This window comes from Lepidochelys kempii, chromosome 5 (assembly GCF_965140265.1).
Source record: "Lepidochelys kempii isolate rLepKem1 chromosome 5, rLepKem1.hap2, whole genome shotgun sequence".
Lineage (NCBI taxonomy): Eukaryota > Metazoa > Chordata > Testudines > Cheloniidae > Lepidochelys > Lepidochelys kempii.
Window position 1 is genome coordinate 91100440 of NC_133260.1, and position 22084 is coordinate 91122523.

Here is a 22084-nt window from a genome sequence, read left to right on the forward strand (position 1 = left end):
TCCATTTGTGAAGTAGACCACACATAATGCACTTGACCAGCCAGCCAGAGATAAGCATCTCTTCTCGCTTGCCTGGCAGGAGTATGCTGATCCCCTTCTGGTGACCTGCCTTAACTCGCACTGAAAATTATGTGCTTAAGGTCTATGTATACGTAACTCCTTACATATTATCGGTACACACATCTCACAATGATTATGCTGACCAGTGTGCCACAGGTTTTCATTAGAGACCGCTTCAGTGAACCAGTATGTAGATACCAGATCCCCTGTGCCTTCAGCTAGTTGGCACCAAGAGGTCCCAGGGTCACAGTCCTGGGTTGTTAATATTTCTTAAAGTAGGGGACAACTGTAGTTGACAGAATTCCAAAAATCCTTTTTCAGACTTGACTATGTCAACTGAGTAACTCTTAATTTCAAACTACTATTTTTCTTATCTAATAGCATTGCTCTTTTTAGAAATAGCATAACTGTATAAATTCAGTCCAAATCGCACATGGGAGTGTTTTATAATACAGAAGTTACATAAACTTAATCCAACAATGGCTAACATTTATGATGTTTTAAGTGTAAAATACTCCATGATCTTGTCTAAAAAGATCTTATTTGGTAAAATACTAAGCAATCTTTATATAGCAAAAATATGAAATCCTTTTAAAAATAATTTGTGCTGTGTTTATAAATCAGAGCCATTATAAAATTCACGTAAACTAAATTCTTACAAGTATATTAAGATAATGTATAGCCGTAAAAGCTAGGACCGCCTGAATCTAAGGAAAAGCATAATGTACTCTAAAAGACTGTGTCAATAATTTGTCACAATACCAAACTGGATTAGCACTGAATCCCAGCATCCACGTCTTTTGCTTCATGCCAAATTATTGATGGTTAGCCCTAAGAAACAACTCCAACCAAAGAGGACAAACTTTCAGAGTTGGCAGAATAAATATCCACAGAGATTTTAAACTGTGTAATTTGCTCTGTCTGTCGCTTCCCCTTCTTGCTTGAAGTGCCCATTTTGTGTCTGTACATTTAAGTGACCATACAGGGTGATTCTTTCTGAAGAATGTTTTGCATTTGATGAGGCTATATCTTTCACCCTAACTGAGGTTTTTATGCTCTGAAATGCTCACTTTGAAGTGTATTAATGATAGCACAAGAACATTTTTATTTAAATACACAATCATGATTCATATTAGCCATAATCATACATGTCACTGTCCAACCGTTATTACATTTGATTTATAAGAGTTTGAGGTGTTAGTGTAAATCAAGATAACTATCTCTTTGAATTGTCCTCTTCTGTAGCTGTAAAATGTGTGTTTAACTCTCATAATGTTGTAGTTTGCCTTGTTTGAGTAGAGCATTAATTTTTATTGTTGAGACCTGCACACTCGTCGCAGACGTGACTGTGTGTCAGTGAAAAGCAAGTTTAAGACTGGCAGAATGATTTTTCTGCCCCATAAAAGAGGGTTTTTCATCCACCTTAAAACTGAAAAACTGAAGAGGGTTTTGTTTCTAATTAACAGGTTCCCTTAGTGTTTGATTCAGGACACCAGTGTTCAGCACCAGTTGGGCAGCTTTGGGTAGAACTGCTTCGCTTCTATGCCTTGGAGTTTAATCTGGCTGATCTGGTCATCAGTATACGACTCAAAGAACCAGTGTCTCGTGAATCAAAGGACTGGCCTAAAAAGCGCATGGCTGTGGAAGGTACCTGAAGTCTGTCAATTAAGACTTATCGGCCCTCTGACTTACCAAGTACGCTGTCAGATATGTTAGAAAAACAATTTCAGGCATATGTTTCTGTGTGATATTATAAAATGTTTTAAACATATACAGTTTCCTCCACAAAGTCTAGAGCTCTCTTTATTGCTAATGCGTTCCTAAAACAGATCATTAAATTAATTGACAATATATCTAAAATTTGTTGTAAAACAAAACAGGACTAATCAAACCTGTCTTTGCTGCTTCTTTATATCCATCAATGAAGTGTTAGACTTTTGTATTCAGTTAGCTCCTGGCTTTCTTTTTCTTTCAGACCCTTACTCAGTAAAGAGGAATGTGGCAAGAACTCTGAACAGTCAGCTAGTATATGAATATATTCTTCACTGCTTAAGGGCAACTTACAAATATTTTGCCTTGCCCCACAAAAAACCTACAAAATCCAGCCCCCAAAAGCCTTTGAACGTCAATGAGGAGACATCACAAAGATTAGAACCTGAAAAGGATGCCATAAAGCATGATGCCACCGATACGCAAAACATAGCTGACCAAATGGGGGAAGTGGTAGCAGCTGATTGTATTAATATTATTGATAGAAGTATAGACACGCCTCAGGCATGTACAGTTGATCCTTCAAAGGTGTTTGTCTCTGAAAGCGTGGCCAAAGAAGAATTGGCAGATGATATAGGACATTTGGGAATTGCTCAGGAAGATTCAGACTTTGTAATTGAAGAGATGATTTCTGGTGATAATGAGAACTTCAAACCAAGCTGTGTAGAGACAGAAAGTGGAAATGAGGAGGAGGAGGAGGAGGAGGAGGAAGAACATGACCAAGATGAGAAATGGCAGAAAAATGTGATAGTTATTGATCAAGGCTTGGATGACTACAGTGAAAATGGAGATCTCCCTATTCCAGCAAGTGAGCATGATATTGAAACATACGGTATTTCGGACTCTGAAGGTGTTCAGAGCACTGTAGTCAGAGAGAGTGATGAGTTTGGTTTAGAGTGCAATGTAATACTCGACGATAAGGCTGACATGGATGAGGAGAGCACAGAGGGGACTGATGAACTGGATGATTCCCTGAACAAACGTGCACCTTCGTTATCTGAAATAAATAACTCGGATGAGGAAGGAGAGGAAGAGGAGGGAGAACAGAGTTTTCTCCTAAACCAAACAGAATGTGGTGGGATTGTGACTGGACAAGATGATGAGCTGGACAATACTTACACTGCATCTGGGGATGAAGATGCACTGTCTGAGGAAGAATTGTCCGTCTCTGTTAAATATGAAGAGACAGAGCTGGGAAAACATGTAGATAAATCTCTAAGGGTAGATTTGAATGAAGAGGATTTTATAGAGAAAGGAAGCCTTTGTGAAGAGGACATACTAATAGGACAATTTATGGAATCTGAGCTCTTTTATGAATTTAATAAACCCGCTTTCACAAAGGGCAAGGTAAGCTTTTAACATCTAACCACCAGGAAATATTACTAAGTATAGTTCTGATTCATGAAAGGGCCGTAGACTTAAAAAATGTCTTGCTTTCTATTCACGCAGTCTCCTATGGTTGTATGTAGCTTGTGCAGACGAGAAGGTCACCTAAAGAGGGATTGTCCAGAAGACTTCAAAAAAATTGAGCTAGACCCTTTGCCAGCATTGACACCCAAGTTTTCAAATATTTTAGATCAAGTTTGCATCCAGTGTTACAGTAAGTCATCAATACTGCACTCTTTCAATATGTTTATGGAAAATATGAATTAGTCAGCTAGATTTTAATAGTACTTTAGGGAATTCTCTGAGGTCAACAGCATCAGTGGAGCTGGGTTTTGAAAGTAGCCAACTTAGTACAACAGGTGAGATTCTGTAGGGTAATGACATTAGTTTAATTGCTAAATTGCACCTGATACTTGTTATATTCATAAGTCTAAATTGTACCTCCAAAGAGTAAAAATCCAAAGTGCGTAGGCTGATCTCATGACTCCGTGAACTAAACATGGAGTCAATGAAAGCTGCTGGATATTGGATATTCCTGAAATTTAGGCATCTACACATAGACTTCAGAGCCTATATGAGGCATCCTTTTTCCAAAAATGTTGTCTGACTCTCTTCAGTGCGGTTCTTTGTGTGATATTTTGTATCTCGTTACCAGAAATTGCTGTTTGAAAGAACAAAGGCAGGACCATTTCTAGAAAGAACGATACGCTGACTTCAGATTTTTTGAACCATTCTTCCTCCCTCTGCCCCCCCCCCCCCCGCATTCATTTGATCTTGGCACCCTTCACTTCTGACTAGACAAAACAACTGTTTTCCTAATGTATTTTTTTGTTTGACTTAGTATTTCTCTGCTTCTACCCACTCTTCCCTCTCTCCCCCTCCCACATCAATTTCCTTTTTTCCCCCTTCCTGTCACTTAACGGTGGCAATGTTTTTACATATTTTGCCTGAATGGGTGTGTTTCTGGCTTTTTTTGAAGAGGATTTTGCTCCAAATATTATAGAGGATCAGGCTCGTGAACATATACGGCAAAATCTGGAAAGCTTCATCAGACAGGAGTTTCCAGGTAATTGTGCAGCTTCTTTTCATACTCCTATTTAGTTTTTTTTTAAAGTTTCACTTTTTTAGCATTTTCAACAATTTCATTGTACCAGTGTAAAGAACAACGTTAGCTAATTTAAACTTCTTCTTAAAATATTCTGTTTAGTTGTTTAAGACTCTGCTATAGGACTTCAGATTAATTGGGAATATTTTCTCTTGCAATAATCTCAGCTCGCTGTTAAAGCTTGAAGTTTCCACCTCATACGTTATAAAAAAAAAATAGAAATGGACATGTTTTTGGAGCTTTTTGTTTGTTTGTTTTAAGAAAGAGCACAATCTCAAGGAGGCAGGGCATAATCATAGAATATCAGGGTTGGAAGGGACCTCAGGAGGTCATCTAGACCAACCCCTGCTCAAAGCAGGACCAATCCCCACCTAAATCATCCCAGCCAGGGCTTTGTCAAGCCTGACCTTAAAAACTTCAAAGGAAGGAGATTCTACCACCTCCCTAGGTAACGGAATCTCCTTCCTTTGAAGTTTTTAAGGTCAGGCTTGACAAAGCCCTGGCTGGGATGATTTAGGTGGGGATTGGTCCTGCTTTGAGCAGGGGGTTGGTCTAGATGACCTCCTGAGGTCCCTTCCAACCCTGATATTCTATGATTATGCCCTGCCTCCTTGAGATTGTGCTCTTTCTTAAAACAAACAAACAAAAAGCTCCAAAAACATGTCCATTTCTATTTTTTTTTATATCCTGTTGATGAGAAAAGATCATGACATCAGCAGGCACAAACAATAGCTGTTTAAGTAACCAGTAATCACAATTTTATAACAAAACTTTCATAACTAGCATTTTCATCTCAAATTCGTGAGTCAAAGTTCGCTGTTCCAGTCATTGTATTCATTCTTGTAAGACTGCTACAGACATTCTGAAACCCCTGGCACCCCACCTTGGAACCTTGATCAGGCCAAAAGTATCCCCTTCCTTTTCAGTTCATCTAAGAACTAGCTTTATTTTTCTGCCCTTATTCTCAGTGTAGAAAGAAAAATGTACTGCCTGTCCATCACTCTGGGAGTATTCTAAAGCAGAGACATAACTCTTGGCTCTCAGCAAAGCTCCGTAGACTGGAGCTACGGTTTCTATTTCTGGAAATATATACGGTAACCACCTGGGCTTCAGTTCATAGTCTTGCCAAATTTGTATGCAGGCTGCATGTGGAATTTTTGGCCAAAGATTGTTGCATCTGTAAAGACTTGTCGTAACCCAAAGAGAGTTCTTGTATCGCTTATCCAGATCCTCAAGGATTTAGTCAAATCCTCGTGCTGCTAATCTAGTTAGTTTGCCACTTAATTTGTTCCTGGGTGTGTCGGACTCCTATTTGATCCTGGGTAAATTTCTTAATCTCTGTGTCTTCATTCCAATTTGTAAAATGGGGATTCTTCCCTGCCTCAAAGGGGTGAGGTGAAGTTAAATTCATTATTTCTGAAGGATTCCGGCACTGTGAGTATCATAGTTACACAGGAAGTCGCATTCAATTATCACAGTGTTTTCTTCTGGCCTTGAAATCTCTGAAAAGTCAGTAAATATATTAACTTTGATACCTATCCTAAATTTTATATTTAATCTTAATTTTCATTGTACACTGAAGACTGGTGGCTTGTCACCAGAGGAGGGTAGAGGTGGAGGGCTGTGCTAATCACTGATTTAATTACTTCCAGGCTCTCTTTTCCAGTCCAAATCCCCATTACTATTCAGACTGCCATAGGGGCCTGAAAATCATCTATCACTACTGCACCTGCTCCGTAAACCCCTGCAGGTTACTAAATTTGTTCAAAAAATTAACAAAAGCCAGAAAAGAGACATTGCAGGGATAGGTTTCAGAGTAGCAGCCATGTTAGTCTGTATCCGCAAAAAGTACAGGAGTACTTGTGGCACCTTAGAGACTAACCAATTTATTTGAGCACAAGCTTTTGTGAGCTACAGCCCACTTCATCGGATGCATAGAATGCATATATGTCGTCTTACTATACGTTCCATTCTGTGCATCCGATGAGGTGGGCTGTAGCCCACGAAAGCTTATTGCAGGGATACTGTCATCTTGTAAATCACATTGAAATATGAAAATTGTGTGCATACTCTGGCTATAAAGAACACCTGTTCGCGAATCCTTTTTTTCTTAATGCCAAAAATGATGAAAATTTTGCTGTACGGTTTAGTCATTGTTTTGACACAAATGCCTTTTAATTTATTACTCTAAAAGGTACTGAATTAGACCAGTAACTGTACAGCATTATCGTCCATAGACAATGAAGAAATATGCCCTATATTTAATAACTATTCCTTGTAAAGTCCATTATTACCGAAAAATGGTGTTCAACATTGGCCAAATCAGACCCTAGCTATTAAAACTGAACTGATGGTGTATCAGATGTGGTTATAGTGTTGTGTCCTTTACAGGAACCAGGTTGAACTTGTTTGGCTCATCAAAAAATGGCTTTGGCTTCAAACAAAGTGACCTTGATATCTGTATGACAATTGATGGACTGGAAACTTCTGAGGTAGACTTAGAGCTCTTTTGTATAACTTGTACTGGTATTTTATAGATAGAGCTATTGTTGCTGTGACCACTGTCTCGTGACATCCTTTTGCAAAAAGGACTTGCGCAGTCGCTGAAAAAGGAAATAGAACTTCTACCAAAAAACGTAAATTGGCTAGTGTCTTGCTGCTGTGTCGGCTAATCCGGTTTAAGATTTTCTTCCTTTACCGTTGAGCTTATTCGTAGATTCTTCAGTGAAATGTTAATATTGTTTGACAGGGAAATGTATGAGGTACATTGATTCAGCATCACAGTGTTGATGCATGGTAAGGTAGAAAACGAAGATGGGGTGAGAAAGAAGCAAGTCTTTTTCTTTTTGGTTATATAAATTAGCACATGCTTTAAATGCATGTTTATGCATGCATGAACTCTTTTAAGAACATTAGGGTATCGTTTAGTGTTGACTTGAAAATACGCTACATTTTGAAACTGTCTGGTATGAATGCCGCTGAGTGTACAATTTAGGTGTCTTTTTAATGATATGGCTTTGAGCCTAATGACGGGCAATGAATGGCACATGAACTGAAATGGCTTGGCTAGGACATGGTCTAATAGTAATGCTTACATATAGCTTTTCTAGAATTTTGCGATGGGCACAAAACATTATCAGTGCACTGAAATCTTTTTTCCTCTCCTTTTTCAGGGACTTGATTGCATAAGAATAATTGAAGAATTAGCCAGAGTGCTTAAGAAACATTCAGGTACCTTCCTAGAGAATAAGAGTGGATAGTTCTGTGTACATGAATTTGTATACTATTTATGGAGTCAGAAGGTTCAGGGGTATAAGTACACAGATATCATTAAGATAACTAATGCACTGAAGAGTTCAGTGTTAGCAGGATTGGGGACTTAGATTGTGAACATTTGTAGACCTTCATTGCATGACCAGGCCCATTTGAAGGGTTCTAAGGTTTATAGAACCAGGCCTAAATTAGACTCTGATACTGTGTTAATAACATACGTGAAAACAAGTCCTAAGTTACACGTTTGACCCTTCGGACAGTGGTTATAGGTTTGTATTTACATATCCATTTTTTTGTTTGTTCACAAGTAACATTAATAATAATATTAATAATGCTGAAGCTGGCACACACTAGACATTACAGTTTAGCGTCACAGTATATTCCTGTAAAAATCACATGTAAATGCCTTTTTATGAGGATTTCATTCACTCTGTACCAGATAGGTATTTATGCTATTTTGCTATTTAAACAACAATTTAGTTTTCAGCTAATGTTAAATGAAAACTAATGCCAGAAACGCTATGAATAATGAATATTCATTGTATTAAAGTGAAAGCCAAACTTAATATTCCTTCCTAGGTCTAAGAAATGTCTTGCCAATAACAACTGCTAAAGTGCCAATTGTCAAGTTCTTCCATGTGAGAAGCAGTCTTGAAGTAGATATCAGTTTATATAATACACTGGTAAGATCACGATTATAAATCACCTATTCCAGTTAGATTTTGAGGTTCTAATCCTCCATTCGACTCTTTCTGGGTGAAGTGAAAGGAGGCAGAGCAGCTGTTTTCTGCTAAAATTGTACGCTAGTAGTAAATTTAGTTAGCTTAATAATAGCAAACACCAGTGTTTTGGGGTGCATTGATCCTTTTGTAGGACTTGGAGGGAAAGGCGTAACATCCTGGGCAGCGAGAAGACCATCGCTGCATGTGTTAAGTGTGGGGACTGTCACGGTATCAGGGCTGTCTCATCTCTAACAAAATAAGTCGCTTTCCATTGCACGCTATGCTCTGGAGAATTAGGCTGGTGAAAGGTGGAAAACATTAGCTGGAAACAATCCTCCTTTTACCAGATTCAAATCTGGCCACACAAGCCTTTTTAACTTGGAGGGTTTTAACCGTAGATTATCTGGATTATGAAAAGCCCCAGGTGCTACAGTTAGCAGGACTTTGAGAATGGTCCCAAACCCGGCTCGCCTTGTTACATTCTCCATGGAAGCAAAATTTATGTCCCAAGTACGTGGCCAAATGTTTTAAAAAACCTATTTAATCAGTGACTCTAGACTTCAAAAGCAAATTCATTGAGACAGTAAGTCTCTGTATCAGCTGAGGGAGATTATTTTAAATGCTAGGTGTGGTGAAAGCCTGTTCGTCAGGTTACGCGTCTGTATGTGTCAGTTGGTAGTGCCTGCATTTCTGGGATGAACTGCATTTGTGGGTTTAGGAACTGCCCCAGAATTTATGCTCTGCCACATGCCTTAGAAATACAGTAGTAGCTTGATGCTTCACTCTTCTGAGGTATTGCCTTTTGGATGCTTCTGCATATTGTTTGTGAGCAGATGAAAGTTAAGAATCTTGATAAGCTCCTCCCACCAGAGCAGGTGGTAACCGCGCTCTCCTGATGAACGCTTCCTGTCTGAATAAAACAGGTTTTAATGTGCAGAACTCGGTAAGTGGTTTTGCTGAGCTCCAAACAACTGCAGCGTGTGCCTTCTAATTCAGTGCACTTAACAGTTTAAGTTGTAAATAGGTGAAAGTGTATGTGCTCACACATTTGTACACACACAGACACATGTATATTCATACATATTAGGGCTGTCAAGCGATTAAAACGGTTAATTGTGCTGTTAAACAATAATAGAATACCATTTATGTAAATATTTTTGGATGTTTTCTACATTTTCAAATATATTTCAGTTACAACACAGAATACAAAGTGTACACTGCTCACTTTATTTCTTTTTGATTACAAATATTTGCACTGTAAAAAACAAAAGAAATAGTATTTTTCAATTCACCTAACACAAGTACTGTAGTCCAATCTCTTTATCATGAAAGTTGAACTTAGAAATGTAGAATTATATACAAGAAAATAACTGCATTCAAAAATAAAACAATGTAAAACTTTAGAGCCTACAAGTCCACTCAGTCCTACTTCAGCCAATCGCTCAGACAAACAAGTTTGGCTACAATTTGCAGGAGATAATGGTGCCTGCTTCTTGTTTACAACGTCACCTGAAAGTGAGAACAGATGTTCGCATGGCACGGTTGTAGCCGGCGTGTCAAGATATTTACGTGCCAGGTGCGCTAAAGATTCATGCTCGTGCTTCAACCACCATTCCTGAGGACATGCGTCCATGCTGATGATGGGCTCTGCTCGATAACAATCCAAGGCAGAGCGGATAGACGCATGTTCATTTTCATCATCCGAGTCAGATGCCGCCAGCGGAAGGTTGATTTTCTTTTTTGGTGGTTCAGGTTCTGTAGTTTCTGCATCTGAGGGTTGCTCTCTTAGGACTTCTGAAAGCATACTCCATGCATCGTCCCTCTCAGATTTTGGACAGCATTTCAGATTCTTAAACCAGGGGTCGAGTGCTGTCGCTATTTTTAGAAATCCCGCATTGGTACTTTCTTTGCCTTTTGGCAAATCTGCTGTGAAAGTGTTCTTAAAACGAACGTGTCCTGGGTCATCATCCAAGACTGCTCTAACATGAAATGTATGTCAGAATGCGGGTAAAACAGAACAGGAGACATACAATTCTCCCTCCAAGGAGTTCACTTACAAATTTAATTACTGTATTATTTTTTTAACGAGCGTCATCAGCATAGAAACAGGTCCTCTGAAATGGTGGCCAAAGCATGAAGGGGCATATGAATGTTTAGCATATCTGACACATAAATACCTTGCAACACCAGCTATAAAAGTGCCATGTGAATGCCTGTTCTCACTTTCAAGTGACATTGCAAATAAGAAGCAGACAGAGTATATCCCGTAAGTGTAAACAAACTTGTTTGTCTTAGCGATAGACTGCACAAGAAGTAGGACTGAGTGGACTTGTAGGCTCTAAAGATTTACCTTGTTTTGTTGTTGAGTGCAGTTATGTAACACACAAATGTACATTTGTATTTTTTTTCATGATAAGGAGATTGCACTAGGGTATTTGTATGAGGTGAATTGAAAAATACTGGTTCTTTTGTTTCTCATATTTACAATGCAAATTCAATCAAAACTAATGATCTAAAGTGAGCACTGTACATTTTGTATTCTGTGTTGGAATAGAAATCAATATATCTGAAAATGTTTAATACACTTCAATTGGTATTCTATTGTTTAACAGTGCGATTAATCGCGATTCATTTTTTTTTTTTAGTTAATCGTGTGAGTTAACTGCGATTAATCGACAGCCCTCATACAGATGCAAGCTTTTCAAGTGCAAGTGGTTGTGAATCATTGTAGGTCTGTGCTCCTCTCAAGGAAATAGGTTGCTTTCAAAGCCTCCCTGATCAGAGGCGTTAGCTAACTACCACTTTTTCCACCTCACGCCGTTTCCCATACTTGACTTCCTTATTTATTTACAGGCCCTGCATAACACAAGACTCTTGTCCTCTTATGCAGCCATTGATTCCAGAGTAAAATATCTGTGTTACACAATGAAAGTCTTTACAAAGGTGAGTAACACTTCAGGCACTCTGAAAGTGATAACAGGCACAGTAAAAAGTTTTATAATTTGCTTTTCTCTTTCCAGATGTGTGACATTGGAGATGCATCTCGAGGTAGCCTGTCCTCCTATGCGTATACTCTTATGGTGCTTTATTTTCTTCAGCAGCGAAATCCACCAGTCATTCCTGCTCTCCAAGAGGTACCGTATGTCAAGAAATAAATTGGTCCCAGTTAGATATTTTTTGGTGCACTCTTGACCAAAATAGGGATCAAAATCATCAAGTCTGAACAGCCATGCTCTAACTAGTTAACTTTCTGTTCTTAGATCTACAAGGAGCCAAAGAAGCCTGAAATTTTAGTTGATGGTTGGAATGTTTATTTCTTTGACAAAATAGATGAGTTGGTGAGTCTTCTATTCACTTTTCTCATACAGCATTATCGTGCAATAACTCTGTAAAGTGAAACTAACCTCTGGTAAGGCATGTATTTGAAAAATGCAGGAGATGAATGTAAAAGGTAGTTACTAACAACGACTTTTGCTAATCTGTTTTACGTACGGGCTGAAAATGAGAGCTTTTCATTTAGTTATATAAAATGTCAGCTATTATTGGACCTAGCTGTGTCAGCCTTTACAATTGGAATTGTGAAGCGATACTTCAGCACCTTGCTTTAGTAATCTAAATGTGTTTAGAACTATGCTGAAAATGTTCTTAAAAGAATCTGCTAAATATTTTTCTGCTGTTAAATGGAGCCAGATACTGTTATAACAGCACATGCCTTAGGACATGATACTTTGTTCAGAGGAGAAAAGAGTAATGTTTCTCAAGACAGAGAGCCAAGCATGAAACTTGAAAGCAGAGTATCTTCTTTGTAAAAGGGCATGCCAGGAAACTTTTGTATAGAACTCAAGAGTAGCAGCCGTGTTAGTCTGTATTCGCAAAAAGAAAAGGAGTACTTGTGGCACCTTAGAGACTAACAAATGTATTTGAGCATAAGCTTTCGTGAGCTACAGCTCACTTCATCATCTGCATTCAGTGGAAAATACAGTGGGGCGATTTATATACCTAGAGAACATGAAACAATGGGTGCTACCATCAATCTCGTTACAGTGTGTATGGTAACACCCATTGTTTCATGTTCTCTAGGTATATAAATCGCCCCACTGTATTTTCCACTGAATGCATCCGATGAAGTGAGCTGTAGCTCACGAAAGCTTATGCTCAAATATGTTTGTTAGTCTCTAAGGTGCCACAGGTACTCCTTTTCTTTTTGTATAGAACTGTACATATTCATATTTATTGGCTTAGCCTAATAAAATACAATCGACCTTCCAAAATATAAATCTCTGAGTTTATTTAAAACACTCAAAGCTGAGATTTCCAAGGCGGTATAGGGGATAAAGCCATTCACTTAAAACTATTTGGCATATAATGGAAATGTGTGGAAATCCCAATTTTGTGCTGTCAAGCTACCATAACATGGTTGGTTGTCTACAGTACAAGAGACCAGTGCACCTGTGAATAAATATTTTTGCAAAACCTGAATGCTTTGCATTCAACAGTAATCCTATCAGGTTTGTTAAAGAATAACCACCGACGTGCCACACTGCTGCTTTCTTCCCTACCTGATGATAAGTGACATAACCCTTCAATGGAATAACTTTGTGTTGAAGGGGCACCCAGCCTAACAGTAAACTAACAATACGCATATCAATTTTGCATGCTATCAAAAATAAACAGCGAGTTGTTTAAAAAGAAGCAACACATTGCTACTCTTCACACTAAAAATACCCACCGACCATTTAAACAGCAAAATTTGAGTATTAACCTTCAAACTATATAAAAGGATGGAAAGTGATTTAGAGTAACTCTAAACCACACTTGTGTATAACCAATTACAATTATGTGTAATCTAACACTCTGAAATGATGACTGTGCATTTGCTTAATCTGTCTGAATCGCTGAATCTCAGAAGAAGAAATCTTTCTCTCTAACTTCCAGCCAGCCTGTTGGCCAGACTATGGTTCAAACACTGAATCTGTTGGGGAGCTATGGCTGGGACTTCTCCGCTTCTACACGGAAGAATTTGATTTCAAAGAACATGTTATCTGCATCAGAAGAAAAAATCTGCTTACAACTTTCAAGAAGCAGTGGACCTCCAAATATATTGTTATTGAAGGTATTGTAGGAATTAATACAGAGCTCATTGATGGATGGAATTGCTTTAAAACCCATTTGAATAAATCTGCTCTTCTCGCATGTTGTTTTTCACTTTTTCATCCTGCTGGATTAGGATATTTCCTCCGGCTAAGTACATTGAGTGAAATCCTGGCTCTCAGAAGTTAGGGACAAAACCCCCCATTGACTTCAGTCGGGTTGGAATTTAGCCCTTATTTTTCAACTGAAATAAAGTTGAAAAGCGAATTTTACGTTTTATTTTGTTTGTTTGAGGGCTGACTATCAGAATGGTTAAGGAAACTGGAATTCAGTCCATAGTCTGTCTGTCTCACTGTGTAATCTTTTCCTTGATTCTTCAGACTCAGAGATTCTTCAGACTCAGAGATGAATGTAAAAGCTAGTTACTAACAATGACATTTGCTAGTATGTTTTGCAGACGAGCTGAAAATGATTTTTAGCTTGCTTCTACTCCAGCTCCACTTAGTTCTTATCATATCCCTTATTTGGAAAAGATTAAGTGTCTAGTTTCAAATCAGTTTGACTGGCTTAAACATTTCTTCAATTAGCTTTCGTATAGCATTATGCAGAATGTTGAAATGATGCAATGCATTATGTTTTAAATCTGTTCCTTTTTGTTAGAAGACCGAAACCCTAATCCAGCAAAGTACGTAAAAAATACATGCTTCGCTTTTATGCATACGAAGAATCCCTCAGAGATAAAGTTTAGTTGAAGTTCACCAAATCTTTAAGTGCTGTGTTGCATCAGGGTCCATATGCGGGAAATCTTGTCAATGCAGACATTGTTTTTCTAGCTCATCTAACTTTGATAGAAAGGTTGCGTGGGTGGGAGGGGTTTCCTCTCACCTTCAAAAATTGCTCTTTTTCAAGATTTTGGTCAATTTGGTTCATAGCTGGACTGCTGAGATTCTGTCTTCTGAATATATCCTCTTTCAGGATATGGAGAAATCAATTTCAGTGTATTGATTCTGCATCAGTAATAGCAACATGAGCTTGTTTGTGTTCATATTAATCAGTTTGGTTCATAGTTCGCTTTCATATGGACTTTAGTAATACCTACAGATTTCTTCACACAGATCCCTTTGATTTGAACCACAATCTTGGAGCTGGCTTATCAAGAAAAAGTAAGTTACCCGGTCCACAAGCATTCCACAAATCCGCTGAGGGTCTTGATTTATTTAGACAATTGATTTTTTTTTTCTTTTATTTCCTAGTGACAAATTTTATAATGAAGGCTTTTATCAATGGCAGAAGGGTATTTGGTACCCCAATAAAAGGATTTCCTAAAGAATATCCCTCAAAAATGGTAAGTGTCTTTAGAATATAGCGATACACACCCACTCTACATTGGTATCTAAATCTCTTACCTACTGTGAAGTTTCACACATGACTCAGATGAAAACAATTGCACTCTATTAAGAACTTCTTGGTAATTTATGCAGGGGAAAGGAGGAGTTTCCTTTCAAATTTCAGTGGTAACTTCCATCGTGGTGGTTCTTTCGGCTTCTGCCTCTAAGTTGTTGATGGGTTGTTTCGGTTTTTTTAACACTTATATTGTGGCAACACCTGTTAACATTAACCAGGTTGGGGCTCCATTGTACAAGCGTAGAGTAAATCGTCGTCTACCCCAAACAGCTTAGTCTAAAATGTGTTGTGTTAAACAGGCTGTCCTAGAGCAAAGCAGCAGTGTGTCAGGGAGCGAGTTAGGAGAAGCCCTCACCTGTCACCATGTTATACAGCTCTGAATTGCAGTCTCATTACAGAGAGTGGAACATGGCTGTAACTTTGTTCTCATTCAGACTATAATGTTCATGGCCACGAAGGAGGTCAAGAAGGCTAACCTGGGTTCTTTATAGAGCTGTGGTCAATTAATGGCCTTCCTGATTCTACAGTAGGCACCCCAATGGAGTGATACAAAGCACACCTACCTTCACTCTTTTGGGGAGCTGCTTGTGCTAATACGGCCTCACGCTTAGGCTATGTTTACACTAGTACCGCTACAGCTGCGCCATTGAAAGGTCTCCCGTGTAGCTGCTCTTTGCCGGCAGGAGACAGCTCTTCTGCCAGCAAAATAAATCCACCCCGAATGAGCAGCGGTAGCTTTCTCAGTGGTTTTTTTTTTCACTCCCCTGACCAACAAAAAGGCCATGTCTACACTAGCACTAGACATAGCTGGCTTAGGTTTCCAAATCTTGGGGAAAAAAAATAGATGCACAACACTACATTCTTTCCTTTTAGGAATACTTCTTTGACCCAGAAGTCCTGACAGAAGGAGAACTGGCCCCAAATGACAGGTGCTGCAGAATTTGTGGTAAAATTGGACACTTCATGAAAGACTGTCCCTTGAGGAGAAAGTACGTATATTTTTAAGGGCTGTGTGGTTTTGGTAGTACAAGGGGTTTGTATAAATTTCTGAAATGTTGGAATCAAGAGATACTGAAAATTGACCAAGTGGAGGGTCTAGTGTTTAAGGGGCTTGGATTACTGATAGAAATGTAAAAGTAACAGAAATTAGAGTTCATCCTTATAGTTAGAAAATTTGAGCAGAACCGCTTAAATGTCTGAGGAGAAAATAGTCCAGTGTTGATCAGATAATGTTCTTCACCAACTGACTCCAAGAACATGGGCTTTTGCAGTAAGGGATTGCCTCCTGAAGAGCGCTTTCCTTGAAGGGAAAATGTGACTCAGTCGTATTCCTAGCCATGCTACAGACATGAAACAAACCTATTTTGGGGGGAACCAGTTGGCCTGAAGACCTTCAACAAGCTTTAAAAAAGCAGCAACAAAACACTTTCTTGGCAGCTAGCAAATCAGGAACGCAAGCAGAAACTGTCTGACGTATCCTTTTCTGTATGATGTTGTTGTTTTATATTTGATTAGTGAATTGTGAAATGGATATTGCTTAGACATCTAGGTTAAGAACCCATGCATCCTGGCCTAAGCAAATGTAGCATAGCCGAAGTCCCAAATAAAGAATATCGGGTATATTTTCAAAAGCCTCTAAGTGGCTCTGAAACACAAGCATTTTTGAAACTACCCGACCATTGGTTCCAGTTTTAATTATATTAAATTTCTTTTTAGCATTTTGCTTAGAGCCTTTCTCTTAAGTGGATGGACTGCAGCAGCCATGGTTGATTGTATGGTGGAGGGGGTTTTTGAGCTTTACGTCATAAATTTTTTCCCTTAGATGCGTCTCTGTGTATATACAGTATGTAATATGAAACCACCATGTTTAAAAGTTAGCATTTCTTATTTGTATAACAGTGCTGTCGGTCCAGATTTGAAAAAACTTAAACCATTCTAATTGTGGACTGAGTACTTTATATTTAGGGTTTTGTAACCGGGAAGAAGTTTGTACAGCTCGATGAGAAATCCGTGAGAATTACTCCTAGAGTTAGACACTTTGGTTGTAAAGATGTCTTGCTTTTTCGCCATAGTTGATTGTATGGTGCTTCTTTACTACATATTGCTCATATTTTCCATTAGAGTTCAGCAGAAAGCTTTTTCCTCAACTACATAAATGAATATTACTAAATTTATTTAATATTTTATGTTGGTTCTCCCACCACATAGACTTCTAGGAAAAAGAGAGATACGTTTATTCATCTTTGTTGCGTGTCACATAAATCCTCTTTAAGAATATACTATTTAACACAAAATTTCTTTTCTTCATCTGACAGAGCCTATTTGCTTTTATGTCACTGTTTTGCTTCTGCAGGTTGAGACGACGACATGATCATGAAGATATTAAAAACCAAAGGTACATCGAGAACAACGAGAAAAGAAGCAAAGAGGAAAAAGATACCTCAATGAAGGAAGGAACGATATTATGTACACCTCAGAAAAACAAACTAGGGAGAGCAACACTGGACACAGGAAGAGAGAAGTCTTCCAGGCAGTCAGCAGAGAAGTGGAAGCGGCAGGAGGACAGGGACTTAAGAGAAAAACGTTGTTTTAACTGTGGGAGAGAAGGCCACATTAAAAAAGAGTGCCCACTGTATAAAGGAGCTGCAGGTATGAAACCCCGATACATTCTAAGACATCTTAAACCGACCCTATCATTTTGGAGTATTTAACGAGATTGGCTAAATGGGTCTGGATTAATATCTCATCAAATATACTGACATAGTACTGAACCTTCCTTTTTCAAGGGGACAAGATGCAATTGTCTAATTTCCCTTCTTTGTCCTCCGCCTGCCTTAAGGGCACCCCTGTCACCTGGAAAGACAAGACATGATTTCCATTAGAGCTGCATTGCCCAGATCCTCAAAGGTCTTTAGGCTCCTAAATTAGATTGAAATCAATGGAAGGTAGGTGCCTAACTACCTTTTGAAGCTCAGTGGAGGTTAGGTGCTTAAATACGTTTTGAGGATCTGGGCCTGCATGTGGGGAAGAGTTAGTTTTCCTATTTCCAGAGGCTGTTTCCACTTTTCTCAGAATCCCTGTTAGCTCCATTTTCAAACTTTAGATTCCATTTCATTGCATTGTACATCCACGAAGGCTGGCACCAGAGCAATTCTTGTCATCTTAAACTACTGCATTCTGAATAAGTTTAAGCATTTGACCCTTTCCCCCATAAATGGTTTTAAACCATTCCTAATAAGCATAAAGTGGTTACTATTCAAACAGGATTTGGAAATGAAGCTTCTCAAATCAGCAGCCAGGCAGAGGGGATCCATTTCCTGCAGCAGCCTTTGTCATTATCTTGTGCGGGGAATGCTACTTTTCTCAAAGACCACTGATTCAGGAAGGACTTTAAGAGTGATACAGAATACCTAGATGAGGCCAGGTCCTCCTTCAATGAGGAGATGATTGCCAAAGATCCTTGGTATGATGGCTTGTTCCCTTCTCCAATTTCCTGAGCAGGCAGACATTTCCTAACCTGGAACAGATGAGAAAAATCATCCTGCTGAGATGTAGTATCATAGGATTGGAAGGGACCTTGAGAAGTCATCAACTATTGTTCCTTCCTAAGTGGAGTACTTTGCATTTGTCCTTATTGAATTTCATCCTGTTTACTTCAGAGCATTTCTCCAGACTGTCCAGATCATTTCTAATTTTAATCCTATCCTCCAAAGCACTTGCCACCCCTTTTAGCTTCGTATTGTCCGTAAAGTTTATAAGTGTTCTCTCTATGTCATTATCTAAATCATTGTTTAAGATATTGAACAGAACTGGACCCAGAACTGAGGGACCCCACTTGATATGCCCTTCCAGCATGACTGTGAACCATGGATAACTACTCTCTGGGAGCAGTTGCCTAACCAGTTAGGCACCCACTTTATAGTAGCTCCATCTAAGTTGTATTTCTGTAGTTTGTTTATGGGATATGAGACTGTTATGTGAAGCAGTATCAAAAGCCTTATTAAAGTCAAGATATGCCATATCTACCACTTCCCCCTATCCACAAGGCATAGAATCATAGAATATCAGGGTTGGAAGGGACCTCAGGAGCTCGTCTAGTCCAACCCCCTGCTCAAAGCAGGACCAATCCCCAACTAAATCATCATAGCCAGGGCTTTGTCAAGCCTGACCTTAAAAACTTCAAAGGAAGGAGATTCCACCACCTCCCTAGGTAACGCATTCCAGTGCTTCACCACCCCCCTAGTGAAAAAGTTTTTCCTAATATCCAACCTAAACCTCCCCCACTGCAACTTGAGACCATTAGTCCTTGTTCTGTCATCTGCTACCGCTGAGAACAGTCTAGATCCAGCCTCTTTGGAACCCCCTTTCAGGTAGTTGAAAGCAGCTATCAAATCCCCCCCCATTCTTCTCTTCTGCAGACTAAACAATCCCAGTTCCCTCAGCCTCTCCTCATAAGTCGTGTGTTCCAGTCCCCTAATCATTTTTGTTGTCCTCCGCTGGACGTTTTCCAATTTTTTCACATCCGTCTTGTAATGTGGGGCCCTTGTTACCCTGTCAAAGAAAGCTATTAGGTTGTTTTAACAAGATCTGTTCTTGTGAAATCCATGCTGACAGTTACTTATCACCTTATTTTCCTCTAGGTGTTTGCAAATTGATTGGTTAATTATTTGCTCCATTATCTTTCAGGGTACCAAAGTTAAGCTGACTAATCTCTGGGTTGTTGTTATTTCCCTTTTTATAGATGGGCACTAATTTGCCCTTTTCCAGTCCTCTGGAATCTCTCCTGTCTTCTATGACTTGTCATGCTAATGGCCCAGATATCTCCTCAGTCAGCTGCTTGAGTATTCTAGGATGTATTTCTTCAGGCACTGGTGACTTGAAGACATCTAAGTAATTTTTGTCTAAGTAATTTTTAACTTGTTCTTTCCCTATTTTAGCCTCTGATCCTACCTCATTTTCACTGGCATTCACTATGTTAGATGTTCCATCGCCACCAACCTTCTTTGTGAAAACCTGAAACGAAGTCATATAGCACTTATGCCATTTCCACATTTTCTGTTAGTGTTGTTCCCCCCTCGTTGAGTAACAGACCTACCCTGTCCTTGGTCTTCCTCTTGCTTCTAAAGTATTTGTAGAATGTTTTTTTGGTACCATTTACATCTCTAGTAGCTTAATCTCATTTTGCGGCTTGGCCTTTCTAATTTTGTCCTTACATACATGTGTTATTTGTTTATATTCATCCTTTATTTGACCTAGTTTCCACTTTTTGTAGGACTCATTTAAAGTAGAGCCCTCTCCTAAGAAAAGGTGAAGGGGTGCCCCCTTTGTTAATCACTAGCCTCTGAAGGAATAGAGAATTGCAGTATCTCCCGAGGTGGTAAGATGCCCTCCTTGGAACCTTTACATAAGCCTCCAGAGCATTTAAAGCCACTGAAAAAGGTTCCTCTTCTTCCTGGCCATTTAAAGCGGCATTTGTCATATCAATCCTCTCCATGAAGAGAGTCTCAAATCTGTGCTGCACCCTGTTTCTGACCCTGAGTCACTTGTCTAGTTTTCCACCTCACTGTGCATCAGATATAAACGTCTTGTACTTACCGTCAAGGCTTTGTGTCTCTGAACTGTCTCCTTTCACATTTCCCCTTGCCCCCTCATTCTGCCAATGCCAGCTTCATTCTGCCAGTGCCACCTTTATCTCTCACGTTTCTCCATGTCTCTTTTAAATCCTATGCCTACCCCTGGAATTCACTTCCCAAACCTAACTGGTCAGATTTCTTCATACCTCATTCACATTTCTCTTAAAAATTTACTTCTGTCCCGTCTCTGAAGTGTGACGTAGGGAGAGTGAAGACTAAAATATATTTTACTGCATTCAAGATGTCTGTTTATTCATTGCTGTTGGAGCAGCTTCAGCTGTTTTTCAGTCCAAGTGACCCGCTGTATATTGACCTTTGTCACTTCTAGCATATAAGTGTGGTGATGAAGTTGTCGAATATATATGAAAACTACATTAATCACAGAGATGGCCGTTGCCTGTCATTACATGTGTGTGTTGGAGAGGGTGGTCCTGTTGATAAATCTTTTGTACTCTGGAAATTGTTTTCTGTGTGGCCCCAAAAGTGTTCTCTATGATCCAGTGGTAAGGGGGCAAAGTTCAATTCCCTGGTCTCCCTTCGTCTTACTGTATGACCTTGGGCAAGTCATTTCTCTCTCTGTGCCTAAGTTCTGTCAAATGGGGATAATAGTTCTTCCCTACTTCTTAAGGGTGTTGAGGTTGAATACACTAAAGATTGTGAGGTGATGGGGGGTGAGGCATGCATACAAGTGCCTTTATATAGATAATGATAAGTTGGAGTTTCTAATTGGAAGGTAATATTTTTACCTTTTCAGTAAATTTTCACTTTATTTTTATTTCTCAGGTGGATCAAAGTCAGAAGGTTCATGTGGATCCCCTTCTTCACCCAGTGCTGTTAAATATGCTGGTAGAGTAAATCAGGTAAACACTACATAATTTTCTGAATCACATTCTTCTTTAGTATACTTAATACCATTTACAGTAGTAAGCTCCAGTTTTCAACTACAGTACACTTTTGTAGGTACAACGCTGTTTATCTGTAATCCAATGAACTGTTCCCTGCCTAATAGCTGAATTTTATATGTTCGCTTATCTCTATGTAGAATGACCAGATGTCCCATTTTTGTAGGGACAATCCCATTTTTCGGGACTTTTTCTTATATAGGCACCTATTCTTCCCCCCCACCTCCCCTCCGGCCCGTTTTTTTCACAGTTGCTATCCGGTCACCCTATCTTTGTCTCTGTCTCTCTTTTAGGGAATACTTTTACATGAGGAGAAGAGGAAACAAAAAGGAAAAGTATTCCTGAGTCCCCAAACAGGTTTGTACATTAGATTCCACTGAACAGCAACATTTTGCTGGGGACCAATCCTGTCCCATTGACCTTTTAATGTTAGTGGGATTTGGATATTTGCAGCAGCATGCCGCTTATCAAGAACATTTTTTCACAGTTGCCGCCAGAAAAGGAGGCACTGGGACATGCTGAGCGCACCCATCACAGGCAGGTTTGCAAGCCTGCAAACCTGCCTTTTACACAGGGACTGTACAGGAGATAAAGGGCTGTGAGCTGAGCGGGAGCAGGGCAGTAGCTGGAAGGCAGCTGGATGCCAGAGCTGCATGGTAGCTCTCTTAAGATTGCAGCCAGGGAAGGGAGCAGTTGGATGTGCTGAGTCCTGATCCCTGGAGAGCACAGCGCAGCCCC

The 22084-nt window shown here is 39.3% G+C and overlaps 2 protein-coding genes across 5 annotated transcripts in view; one reads left to right on the forward strand and one right to left on the reverse strand.

Annotated features, from left to right (window-relative positions):
• Window positions 1-22084, forward strand: part of LOC140911616 (terminal uridylyltransferase 7-like) — a 54010-nt gene that overhangs the window by 20680 nt on the left and 11246 nt on the right. For all 4 annotated transcript variants that reach the window (XR_012159055.1, XM_073345011.1, XM_073345012.1 and 1 more), the window contains 17 exons: window positions 1527-1707; window positions 2036-3177; window positions 3280-3430; window positions 4196-4282; window positions 6713-6813; window positions 7495-7552; window positions 8174-8277; window positions 11170-11259; window positions 11337-11450; window positions 11577-11654; window positions 13252-13429; window positions 14523-14570; window positions 14661-14752; window positions 15685-15800; window positions 17165-17460; window positions 21228-21304; window positions 21640-21703. Coding sequence is in view for 3 of the 4 variants with exons in the window: in XM_073345011.1 (XP_073201112.1) it covers window positions 1527-1707; window positions 2036-3177; window positions 3280-3430; window positions 4196-4282; window positions 6713-6813; window positions 7495-7552; window positions 8174-8277; window positions 11170-11259; window positions 11337-11450; window positions 11577-11654; window positions 13252-13429; window positions 14523-14570; window positions 14661-14752; window positions 15685-15800; window positions 17165-17460; window positions 21228-21304; window positions 21640-21703 (2977 nt within the window). In the remaining variant the exon portion in view is untranslated. The remainder of the gene's footprint in view (window positions 1-1526; window positions 1708-2035; window positions 3178-3279; window positions 3431-4195; window positions 4283-6712; window positions 6814-7494; window positions 7553-8173; window positions 8278-11169; window positions 11260-11336; window positions 11451-11576; window positions 11655-13251; window positions 13430-14522; window positions 14571-14660; window positions 14753-15684; window positions 15801-17164; window positions 17461-21227; window positions 21305-21639; window positions 21704-22084) is intronic.
• The window catches only part of LOC140911615 (terminal uridylyltransferase 7-like), an 89245-nt gene that overhangs the window by 2484 nt on the left and 64677 nt on the right, over window positions 1-22084 (reverse strand). The window lies entirely within an intron of this gene.